This window comes from Gracilinanus agilis, chromosome 2, assembly GCF_016433145.1.
Source record: "Gracilinanus agilis isolate LMUSP501 chromosome 2, AgileGrace, whole genome shotgun sequence".
NCBI lineage: Eukaryota > Metazoa > Chordata > Mammalia > Didelphimorphia > Didelphidae > Gracilinanus > Gracilinanus agilis.
Genome location: NC_058131.1, coordinates 41,841,870 through 41,854,365, shown reverse-complemented (window position 1 = coordinate 41,854,365; position 12,496 = coordinate 41,841,870). Strand labels below are relative to the sequence as shown.

Genomic DNA, 12,496 nt, shown 5'->3' with positions numbered 1-12,496 from the left:
CAGAAAGCCCCAGCAGAGGAGAGAGGAGGCTGCCAAGCGGAGGGCTGAGGGAGGTGTCTACTCCGTGCCAGGCACTGTGCTAAGCGCGTCCCAATGAGCTTCTTTAAGCTCCTCCCTCCTCCCACTTTCATATTCCCCAGAAAAAATCGAGGCCATTTGCCAATAGCTCCTTCTTCTCCCCGCTTCCTTTTGGACTGCTCAGGTGGTTTGGCGTTTCCTTACTTAGAGCCAACATCTGTCTCTCTACAAGCACCAATGAATGCTTCCTAGTTCTGCCCTCTGGCTGAGCCGGGGAAAGCTGATTCCTTTTTCCACCTGATGCCTTGCCAGATACCTGAAGATATGTGGGAGAGTCTTTGGAACTTTTCTGTCCCTCCTTCAGATCCCCCAATGCCAGGTTTGGAGGGTTTTTATCCCTCCAGGCTAAACATCTCTGGTTCCTTCTCTAACCCTTTTTTTTTTTAACCCTCACTTTCTGTCTTAGAATCTATACTAACTATTAGTTCCAAAGCAGAAGAACAGTAAGGGCTAGGCAATTGGGGTTAAATGACTTGCCCAGGATCATACAGCTAGGCACTGTACTTAAAAAAAATTATATCTATCTAGCTGTCTGTCTGCCTGTTCTGTCCATCCATCCATCCATCTATTCATCCATCTATTCATCCATCTATTCATCCATCTATTCATCCATCCATCCATCCATCATCTCCCTGGTATCTAGCACAGGGATTGGTACATGGCAAGTGCTGACTAAATACTTTATCTACTCCAGTTGCCTCTGGACATTGCCAAGAGGACCATGAGCCCCAAGGCACGAGTGCAGGCGATGAGGAGGATTCCCCTCTGCCCCCAGATCTAGCTACATCTTTCTCATAAAATCGGCAGCGGCAGGTAATGCTGGGTGAGAAGTGGCCTGAAGGCTAACAGCCCTAGCCAGACTCGTGGCCTTCCCCGATGCCCTCATCGGTGGCTGACCCAGCTCTGCTGCCCCCGCCCGCCCGCTCTCCTTCCAGAGGACTCGACGGTTGCTAGCGGGGTGTTTTGGAGCTTGTGGGCCCCTCGCCGAGCCAACGCTCCGCCTTAGGTGGGAGCGGAGAGCGTGAAATGGAGAAGCCAGCGCCGAGCGAGCGTCCAGCTTCGTAGAGGAAGGCGCGGGAAGGGGCGAGGCCAGGGCAGAAAGGAGGTGGGAGAGCCGAGAAAGAGGCAGCCAGGCAGGAGGCTGGCGGAGGCACTCGGTAATTACAGTACAGCTTTTATTAATACTGGAGTGTTCACAGTGCGTTTGTTACTTGTAGCAGTGACTATTCAACTCAAGGGCTGGATCATGGTGGGGCAGGAGGGGAAGAGGATCATTTATCCAAAGTCCAACAAACAAACCAACGAAAAAGAAAGGAAGCAATGGCGGGGCGGAGGGCTTGGGAGCAGGTGAGGAAGGGGGAGCCGAAGGGAAGACAGGAACGTGGGGCGAGGGGGAAAATAAATTAAAAAACGGAACAGGTTAACCACAGCACCAGAAAAGTTACGTCAGTCGAAAGACACTTTTGAAAGGGATTTTTCTCTGTACAAAATGAAAAATAAAAACAAACAAATCCCCAAACTAAACAAACAGAAAAAGTCTACATGTGGCGGTATTGTTGGCTCCGGGCAGAGAGGGCTGGCAGGGCCTACATGGTTATTACTAATTACTAATGACGGGGTAGGGCTGGGCAGAATTGGAGCTCTATATACAACACCAGGGGTGCTTCCAGGGGCAATGAGGGTATGATGGGCTCAGCCTAGGGGGAAGGATTTGGGGGGGTTCCTCAAAGGCTCTATGACTTTCCTGATTCTGTCCTGCTCCTCGTCCTTTCCTAAATCATCCCTTTGGGAAAGAAAGCGTGGCATGCAGAGGCTCTTCTTTGGGGAAGAAAGAGCATTTCTTATTCCAGCCTGGAAGGGGCCAAAGAGCAAGAGCGAGAGCGGGAGAAGCACGGCCTTAGGAGTTGAGATGAGGAAAGAGAGTGTCCATTCTGTGTAGCCCTCACCTGAAACCCTCTGGGGGGCTCCCACTGCCTTTAACCAAAGGACAAGAGTGTTCCTGCACGTTTTGGAAAAAAGTAATGGGGAGGCCACAAGTATAATCCATTCTCTGCTTTCAGAGAGCATTCAGAAGCCGGAACCCAGGAGAGTAAGGTGATGCCAAAGCCCAGGTGAGGGCTGGGATTCCCCTAGTGTTAGTGAATTCTGCACAGCGGAAAATTCTGCCCCCCCCACCATGGAGTGAGCCACTCCGAACCCTGCTGGTCCAGAGGGAAGCTGAGCGACACCCCCGCATCCCTCCTTCAATGTGTTGGGACACAGCTTCGGAGCTGGGGCTACAGCAGAGGTTCTTTTGGCCTGAACGGGCCCCTGAAAAGCAGTCAAATGACTTTCCTGGCATATAAGGGAGCAAAGGGGAAAAGGGAAGGCACAGAGGGAGAGGAACTCATACTTCCTAACACTTTACACCAAAAAACTGCTCCTCTACACCCTCCCTCCCCAAACACACCCACTACCCCATCCCTCCCCACCCCAACCACACTCACTGGCTGCAAACCCTCAGCACTTCTCACACTCCAAACCACCGCAAACCATCAGCTTACATGTGAGGATGCCAGGCCCGTCACACCAGCTGCACGACCATCTCCAGCCCAACGCTTTCTGAACCGGCTCCTCTGCCCAAGGAGCAACCTTGGCTTCCTGTCCCCCTGCCATCCTCAGTACCTGCCACCATCTCTCAGCCCAGCCTCAGAGCTCTCCCATGAGCTACGGCGCTCATGGCCCGGTACAGGCCCCCCCCCTCCTTGCCCTCAGGTTTTCTAGCTCAGAAATGCTTCAGGGGGCTCTTGAGACTGAATTTAAAGGGCACCCCAAAGCCTGAGAAGCGCCCCTAACATAGATAATGATATTTGAAGTCCCCAACAGAAAGGGGAGGAAATTCAGATGAATTTGGTTTTCCTGCCATGAATCCAGAGACCCCTTTATCTTATGGCACAAGAAAGACGTCTTTGGGTTCCTAAGGCAAAGGGGTGTGGAGGAAGGAGGCTCCTGTTTATTCCTAACCTGTCAAGACACAAAGAAAAACCAGTTTTCCCAAGCCCGGCGACCACCCTGTCTCTAGGAGATGGCAGTAGTCGGGGCCCAAAAAACCCTGAAACTTCCTTTGATCAAAGCCCAAGTCCTTTTTGTCCCCCTTGGGCACAGGAATCGCTCCTCTTGCCTTAATCTCACATGCTTTTTACCCTGTTTAGACTATGGAGTGGTGGAAGGAAGGGAAGGATGAGGGGGCGAAGCTCCTGCAGCCACTCTCGCCGTGGCCTGAACCCTGGCCCCTGCCCTACGCGAGGGCGGCATTTTGGCACTGTTTGGGGGCAGACAAGACCCTCCCTGCCCTGGCGCACCTGCTGCTTCCCGGCACAGGCTTGGAAGACTAGAGCCAGCGGATGGGGTCTTCCTAGATGGCATCTCCTCTGGTCCCAGAGGGTCAAAGCCAATCCTCAATAAGGACCCCCCTCGTCTCCTGCCTCCCTCACTGCCCTTCACCCTGCCACGGACCACCGAGGAATCTCTAGCTTAGAGCCCCCAGGCCCTTCCGACCCTTTGGGCCAAACTCCAGACACTGGAGAGAGAATATCAGCCGCTCCATGGCTTTCTAACAACAAATACAACTTCCCTTTTCCTGCCAAAGACCCATACGGCTACAATTCAGCTGCTTCTGTCACACATGTGTGCCAGACACGCGCGCACACACACACACACACACACACACACACACACACACACACACCTCTCTGCAGAGAGAGACAACTTTTAGGCCAACACACACTCGCACAGCCATAACTCACATCCACACACACCATCTTCACCCAGGGATAATCACCTTCATTTTATTATTATATTAACAAAATAATCCCCACCCCCTCCCCACACACATACCCTCTGTACAGCTCTAGCCCCCGACCCCAAGTCTTGGGTTGGGGTGACAGGAAGGCTGAAACTGCCCCAAAAGTGCCACCAGAGTTACCGTCACAAGGTGCTCAACTCAGACCCGCTTCCTCGGGAGAGGCTGCCAACAGCCTCCATGGACTGCGTTTCTCCATAGCACTGTGGACATCGCTTTCCTTGTGCCAGTGTTTTCCTCAGCTCCTACAGGTCTCCCACCTTCCCCAGCAGAAGCAGCTCTGCCCATCAATATATCTGACGAGGGAAAGGAAGGTAAAGAGGAGAGAAGACCCTAGAAGACCGAGACCTCCCTCTGGTTACCAACACCTCGGACAACCCTGGCGCCATATTGCCTATGCGACAGAGGGGGAGGCCTCCACTACTGCCAAGGCCAAGGCCATAGTGGACTCCCGGTGGCTCCAAAGAGTAGCTCTGAAGCCTCCTGGTGGGCTCTGGCCAAGCTCGCTGCTCCTTCGGACGAAGTAAAAAGCCCTCGGCCAAGGGGGCCCCATGACTCTCGGAAGCAGGACTGGCCTCGTCTCCCTTTCCTGCCTGCCATCGTGGCTAATGCGGAGAGCCGAGAGATTGAGAAGGAAGGAAAGAACAGAGGGGAGAGGCAAGAACGAGATAGGGAGGAACGGAGAAGCGGCTCAGACCAGGTACAGGCGCCCCAGCTAGGACGAGACGATGAACAGAACGGAGTTCGAGAAAGACCACAAGTCGCTTCTTTCTTTTGTAGGAGGCTGCATGTATGTATGTGTTAGCGTTGGCTGAGCCGTGGAGCTGCTGATCCCAGGCCTGACTCGTGGATGGCCAGGAACACCTTTCCCCACCACTCACTAGGGAGGAGTGAGATGGGCAGAAGGCAAGGGGTGGCAAGGAGAAGAGGACAGGAGAAGGGAACAGAGTGGGTGAGACAAAGTATAAAAGAGACTCCAGAAGAGTTCAAGGCCTAATGGCTCCACCTTTCCAAGGTTTGTTAAAGAAGTTTTTTCTTGTTTAAATTTTAAAATCTAGATTCTGTGTCTCTATCCATAAAGTGGCTTTGCCTGGTATTTTTATTTTAAACTTTTCTTTTTCTCCTTTATTGTTCTTTTTTTATTTAATGTGGCTCCCAATGGTTTTTCTCTCCTAATTCCTCTCTCACATGGCCCCAGCTGCTCAGGCCAGACCCTGAGGGCTCCCTCAGTTGGGAGGCAGGGGAGGTGGCAGCAACATCACAAGATTCGGGGAGCAGATCTGTCATTGGTGATGGTCCTTCGAAGACGCACCCCACGCCGGATGGCCACCAGCATGTCTTCAGCTGGAGGGTCACTGGAAGCAGCGGGGGGTGGGGTAGGCGTCTCTTCTCCTGAGGTGGTAGAAAGAGTAGTGGGAAAGGGAAACTGCCCTTCTCCCAGAGCATGGGCACCTGCCACCAGCTCCCCAATCTTCTCCACCAGGCTATGGCGATTGGCTGCCAGCTGCTGCTCCTCCTCTGCCTCCTCAGCTGAGAGAGACTGTCCGGCTCCTGGGTAGCTGGCCACCTCCAGTGAGGTGCTGCCCCACGCAGTGTTGGGCAGGCTCAGCCGTTTGGGGGAGGCCTTGGCAAAATCGGGGGCATGGGGCGAGGAAGCATCATCGGCATAGAAGACGCACTCTTCGCTGCCCACCCGGGTCGGGCCCATGTAGCCGGGCGAATCGGGCACTGTAGGGGTCTTCACCGGGACGATAGGTGGACGAATGGGGATGGGGCCAGCATTGGAGAGAGTGCGGCGCACTGAAGGCTTGGTGGAAGGTGTGCGGCGGATGGTGGCTACACCTGGCGGGGCACCTGAAGGCAGGGCCATGCCTGTGGGCAGTCCGGCGGTGGAGGCGGGTCGCTTGGTCTGGATCATACGGCGGTAATTCTGGGCAATGTTGCTGTTTCGGGGGATGGTGGAAGACTTGTCAAACTCGCTCTGCCCCTCGCCTTCCACATCCCCGTTCACAGAGTAGCAGTCATAGTCCGAACCTGGAGCCCCCAGGAGAGACAGCAGCATCACCATACATGGACATTCATGAGAAGGCAGTCCCTGTCCTAGGTGCTGAAGACACACACGCACACATACACACACACCTTCATCCCTAGTGCATCCCCACCCACCCCAGGAAACACCAGGGTAGCTCTTACATTTTTTAGCATTAGATGCCACATTAGGGGTAGGCTCTGACGCTAGGAATTTTTTCACCTCCTGACCACTTCGGGGCTCTATAAAACATAGAAGAGATAAAGCTTCGCCTCCTTCTCACTACACCCTTCATAGCTTCTCATTCCCAACGAAAGCTGAGCTTTAGCTTTTCTTCTGCAGAGAACACAGAGATGAGAATGGATGGAGCAAGGAGGAGTCTTGGGAATCACATCCTACCCGTGCCATGATATGGACTTCTCTTGTCCAGCTGTTAACTGGATTTGTACTTCAGAAGTACTCCAAATAGTTCTCCTAACAAGGTTTTTTAATTTGGGGTCTGTGAATTTTTTTTAGACCCTTATCTTCCATCTTAGAATCAATACTGTGTATTGGTTCCAAGGCAGAAGAACAGTAGGCAATGGAAGGTAAGTGACTTACCCAGGGTCACACAGCTAAAACGAATCTGAAGCCACATTTGAACCCAGGACCTCTTGTCTTTAGGCCTGGCTCTCTACTCAGAATCACCTAGCTAGCCATGAATTTGTTCTTCAAAGAATTCTGATAACTGCTTTTCAATATAATATGATCAATATAATGATTTTCCTCTGTAATTCTGTGCATTTTGTTTTATACATTGTAAAGCATGATTCTGAGGAGTCTATAGGCTTCACTAGACTGTGAAAGACTCTGTGACATCAAGGAAAAAAAGAGGTTCAGCACCCCTGCCTTATGTGATGAAGGAGTTAGCACCAGAAGAGATTCTAGAGATTCTTTAGTCTGGCCCCCTCATTTTACAGGAAGAAACTGAGACCAAGAGAGGAAAAATAACTTGCTTAAAGTCACAGCAAAACCAACATTTGAACCCACTGGTGTAATGGAAAATGTACTAGATTTGGAGTCAAGGGACTCTGGTTCAAAGCCCTTTGCTGCCATCTGCTTCCTTTGTGACCTTGAAGCACATCGCTCCCCTTAGAATGTCTGCTCCTTGAAGGCAGGGGCAGTGACTTCCTCTGAAGCCCTGTGAATTTAGAAGCCCTTCTCAATCTTAGTTCCCTACCTGTAAAATGGGATTTAATAATAGCACCTACCTCCCAGGGTTGCTGTGAGGCTCAGATGTGATAATATTGGTAAAGTGCTTAGCCAGCCTTAAAGATCTATAGAAATACTGCCTGTTATTGGCTACTGCATGCTTTCTTCTGCCTGCTATTCTGAGAATCCCATCTATGGCCCCAGGGCAGTACCTTGAGAGGGAATGGTGTCCTCAGAGCAGGATGGGGTGGTTGTTTGTGTGCTGTAGCCACTTGAATATTGCAGGGAGTCCCGGCTGCTCTTTTGGTGCTCAAGGCTCAAGCCACGTGTCAGCACCATGGCCAGGTCACTGGCAGCTGGAGAGACCTCCTCACCATGCTGAAGGAATAGTCAAGACAGAGTCAAGGGGAGCCCATCAAGGCAATCCAGAAGCTAAGAAGGTGGGCCAACCTGCCTCAGACGTAGTATCCCCTTCCTGACCCTGCACCCCTCATCCAAAGCCACAGTGTTTGTATCTATGCTTGATAGCATGCCCCTCTCCCCTTTTCCCCCAGCGCCAGCCCCAAACTCAAATATTCCTCCTTAACTTCAGCTAGCCAAGCTTCTTCCTCTGTTCCTCTAAGGGGACAAGTAGACTTCATGAATTTAAGATTTTTGGGGGTACTTATCAATTGGAGAATGGCTGAACAAAATAGGGCAAATGAAGATAATGGAATACTCCTGTTCTATAAGAAATGATGTAAGCCTTGCAGTGATTCCCAAAGTGGGCGCTACCGCCCTCTAGTGGGTGCTGCAGTGATCCAGGGAAGTGGTGATGGCTACAGATGCATTTATCTTTCCTATTAATTGCTATTAAAATAAAAAAAAATTAATTTCCAGGGGGCTAAGTAATATTTTTTCTGGAAAGGGGGCCGTAGGCCAGGGTTGGGAACCACTGAATTGTAAGGGATAGTTTCAGAGAAATTTGGGAAGATTTGTATGAACAGATGCAGACCCGAATGAGAAGAACCAGGAGAACAATTTATACTTTAACATTAACAGTATACAAATACATAATTTTCAAGGCCCCAAGAATTCTGATAAATGTAATGATTAACCATGATTGCAGGGGACCAACTATGAAGCCTCCTCCCCACCTCCTGACAGTGAGAACAAAGACTAGACTAAGATGGCAATTGAGACACATGGTCCAAGTGGAAATGTGTTTGTCTGCTTATTAGTTACAAAGATTTTGTTTTTGTTTTCTGTTTTTGTTGGGAGGAGGAGGTAGGAGGGAGAAAAAAATGCTTGATCATTGAAAAAGAAAAAAGAACTCTGGTCCTATGTTTTTTTTTCTCTTCTACCTTTGTGCTTCAGATAGCTCTTTTTTTCTAAATTGCCACCTCTGACCTCTTGCTCACACTTCCTGGTCATCCTTAGCCCAGGTTTTTGAACATGTTCTCATATCTTTGACCCTCATGTACGGACCCAAGGAAAGGAAAGTCAATGAGAAGCTAGGCCTGGGATGCCTCCTGGCTCCTAATTCTTTCCAGGGTTGGGTCTCTGGGCACCTCCACAGCTTAGAGGTTGCTCTTGCCAGTGATGCTCCCCAAGGTGATGGTGTACCTTAGCTGCGATAGTTGCAGGGGACATTCTGGGTCGAGGTGTCTCTTCTCCACCAATGCTGGGATAGCCCCCGCTGCCTGGGCCCACTTCTGCTTCCCTCAGGTGTTCTACTCGGTCCTTCCTCCGTTGTAGAGTGGTTGCCACTGGCTGGTCATAGGGGCCAGCCTTGGACCAGTCCTGAAGGTAGGTAGAGCAGGCATAGATTGAGTGATAGGTAAGTGGGCAAGGCTTGAGCCAACAGGATTAAGGTCAGCACAAGGAGATGGCAGGACATGGGACAGCTGGCTTTTCCCCCCTTTTGTCCCCAGAAAGAACCCTCATCTCTGCTGGCCCTGAGGATGAACCATTTTCAAAGCGCTGTCATTCCTCCCTTCCCCCATCCCTTCCTCCCAAATCCTCTTCTTGTTTTGGGAGCGAAAAGGTGGAAATTGTGAGAGCGCAGGATCAAAAAGAACAGAGCAGTCAGCTGAAGGAAGTCCAAGAACCTTCTCTTTGGACCACAGCCTGATCTCTTCACCCCCCAAGCTAAATCTTGATGCCAAAGCTGGAAGATGGGTCAGGTTTGCCTGGTCTGCAGCGGATGGAGAGGATGGGGCTACCGATGGAGGGACTGTAGCCATGGCTTTCACGAGGAGACCAGCACCTTCCCTCCCATTCCCCTAGCTCCTTCTCACCTCCCATTTCTGCCCTCCCAAAGGCCACTGGCTACAAGGCAGCACACTGGGACAGAGGCAGGAAAGGCAGGGCTGAGGAGGAGACCCCGAGCAGCCCAGGGTAAGCCCCGAGCATAGGTTCACGGCAGTGAAAGGGGAGCAAGGCAGGGAACAGGCTGCAGTAGTAACCCTACGGTGGTCCTGGCCCCCTCTGGACGGGTGCTGGCTAAGGAGCTTCCCACCCTGCTCCCGAGGACCCAGGGACCCTCGGGGAGGAGGGACGAGGCGAGGACCTCTCCTCCCCTTTGTTTCCTTCCCGCGCCCTGCCTGGCCTTGGAGGCAACACTGACCGAGGTGGGGGAGCTGCACTCGCTAACTGACTGGCAGGTTTCCGAGGCCTCAGAGGATGCCGAGCTGGAGGACTTCTGCGGTGCAGCCAGCGGGAGCAATCCGCCCCAGACCCAGGCGGACAGCGAGAGGAGCGGAGCAGAGCGGAGGAGAGAGGAGGAGGAGAGCGGAATGGAGGAGGAGAGAATAAACCTGGTTAGGGTGAGGGCATGCAGCAGCAGAGATACACAGACACAGACAGACACCATACACACAGATGTCCCTCCCCGGAGCTCCTGGGTCAGGGCCACAGTCCACAGCAAGAACCCCAGAACCACACACACACACACACAGACACACGCTCACACGAAGTCACCTACACAAGGCGAACAAAACAGCAGAACATGGCCCAGAAGACCCCCATCCCCAATGAAGCACTCACCCCTCATGCCACAGACACCCCTCTTTCCAGATTGATAATCATTACAGACAGATACTCACTGGCCCCCAAGCCTCTCCTACACACGCTCACACAAGACCTATGAGCCCTCCTGTCCTTTTTTCCTTCTTAAACCCCTTCCTTTCCATCTTAGAATCGATACTATGTATTGGCTCTAAGGGAGGAGAGTGGTCAGGGCTGGGCAATGGGAGTTAAGTTGTCCAGGGTCACCCCGCTAGGAAGTGACCTCCTGTTTCTAGGCCTGGCTCTCCATCCACACAGCCACCTATCTGCGCCCCCTCTCCCTGGCTCTTTTTCTTCTAATGAGCTATTACCCCCCAATTTTATTTTATTGTTCTTTTTTCCAACTAAAAAACACTTATTGCCCTTTTACCCCATCCCCAACTTAAAAAAAGAAAAGAAAAACAAAACTCTGGTAACAGACAGACAACTTCAAGCAAAACAAATTTCAACACTGTCTAAAAATGTACGACTCCTTTTGCGTCCTGAGCTCCATCTCCCCTTGGTCAGTAGATTCAACCCCGGCATTGAGTGAAATGGGCAGGTGGTGCTTTTTAAGAGCCTGGGGATGGCGGGAGGCCTCAGAGGGGTGGAATCCCTGTCTCTGGGGGAGGAGGGGGAGAAGCCAGGGGCCCGTCTAATTCTCCTGACGCCCCAAAGCATCTCGAAGGCAGGGGAGGTCCGAAAGGACAAAGTCTCCCCGGATCCCTGTTTCAGGGGTACATAAAGGATGCTTTGAGTTAAGCGCCTCGTCTTTGGTCTGAGATTTCCTCTCCCCCCCCCCCCCCAAACACACCCAGAACGGCTCCCTCTGCTCCAGCTTGGCCACTCTAAGTTATCCTGCCACATTCTGAGATGGGTTGTTATGGTGCCAGCAAAGGGTCCATTTGAGCCTTGCCAAGAACCAAAACATGCAAGCAGCAGATGGATGCCCAAAGGAGAAAGCCTCCTGTGCTGCCTAGGACCTCCATGGCCTGTGGGGTCCGCCTCCTCTCCGGAGCAGGGCCTAAACTGGGCCTTTTTCTGAAGGGCCCGTTGTGTGACGGCTGCTACCGAGGCTGTGGGGCACAGAGAGGAGGAGAAACTAGAGAGGGTGCCCTGGAGGGGCCGCAGCCCGTCTCATTAGGACATCTCCCGCCTCTGAACTACCCCTTCCAGCCCCGCTTCCTCCTTCTGCCGTGGCTCGTATACAGATGCGTCCTCTCCCTCTTTTCTCCCCACCGGGGCTGCCTTAGCTGCCTTTTTACTTCAAGTTATTCTTAATAAATGCTGAATTTATTAGTCACCATATGATTACAATCTATTATGCGGTATAATCATAAATAATCACATTAATAATAAATATTAAGTATACTACTTGGAGTCTTTGGATATTGATTTTTAATCTCACAACTCCTAGGAGTCGGCGCGTTTCCGTCAGCTTCGTTTCTTTCTCCCGGTCACCATTTCCCCTCCCTCTTCCGGACTATTTCCAAAGCCTTCTTCTTGCCTTCTGGAGTCCACAAGGCGCCTCCATATTGGACGGGGCGCCCTTCCTGACCCTCGTTTCTCTGCCCGGAGGGCCGAGAGCATTCACTGGTCTCGGGTTCCGTCCACGTTGGGGAGGCCGGGCTAGAGGACCCTCCGGGGGTTCTGCACCCCTCTGGGAAGGAGCCTCAGCCCAGCCCTTTACAGCCGAGAAAATCAGCCCGAGGGGTTACAGGACTGGCTTCCAGAAGGACTGACGGCCAGGCGAAGCGAGACTCTGACCTTCCCTAACTGGGGTCCCGAGAAGGAGGCCCCCCCGCCCCCTTCCGGCCCCCCCTCACCTGGCTGGTGATGTCCGAGGGCATGGGGGAGGGAGGCTTGGAGTACGCGGCATCCTGGGAGATGAAGCCGGAGTCGTGCGAGGAGACGCTGGAGAGGCGGGTATTGGTGTGAACTGGCTGCGCCAGGCTGCGGTAGCGATAGGTGGAACTGGGTGAGTATGTTTGGGAGCCGCCAGGCCACGGGGCGCCACCCTTTGTACTGTTACCACTGCTGGGGAGGGGAGGAGTAAAGGGGGGGAGCCACGACGGCGGTCCGGTGGGAGGGGACGGAGGGGGATCCACAGGGGGAGGAGAGAAAGGAGGGAGGGCGGAGGGCAGAGGAAGGAAAAGACAACGTGAGACCGCGGCTTCCGAGACACGGGCATCGTCCTGGGGGGAGCGGGGGGGCTGGGGAGGGGCTCTGGGAAAGGCTGGGAATCCCCTCAGGCCCCGGCCAGCCCCTCCTCCAGGGCCCTCGAGCCCTTTGCCCCGAGGGTCCTGCGCTCAGCTTCTACGATCCCAAGG

General features: G+C 52.7%; 1 protein-coding gene across 8 annotated transcripts in view; it reads right to left on the bottom strand.

Annotated features, from left to right (window-relative positions):
• Positions 1–4,766: 4,766 nt before the first annotated feature.
• The window catches only part of MTSS2 (MTSS I-BAR domain containing 2), a 20,273-nt gene continuing 12,543 nt past the window's right edge, over positions 4,767–12,496 (bottom strand). For 3 of the 8 annotated variants that reach the window (XM_044663098.1, XM_044663100.1, XM_044663104.1), the window contains 6 exons: positions 11,993–12,203; positions 9,748–9,822; positions 8,745–8,921; positions 7,352–7,517; positions 6,113–6,190; positions 4,767–5,953 (listed from right to left, as the gene is read on the bottom strand). In XM_044663098.1, the coding sequence (XP_044519033.1) occupies positions 5,178–5,953; positions 6,113–6,190; positions 7,352–7,517; positions 8,745–8,921; positions 9,748–9,822; positions 11,993–12,203 (1,483 nt within the window). In that variant the 3' untranslated portion in view covers positions 4,767–5,177. The remainder of the gene's footprint in view (positions 5,954–6,112; positions 6,191–7,351; positions 7,518–8,744; positions 8,922–9,747; positions 9,823–11,992; positions 12,204–12,496) is intronic. The other 5 variants (XM_044663099.1, XM_044663103.1, XM_044663105.1 and 2 more) reach the window with 5 other exon arrangements.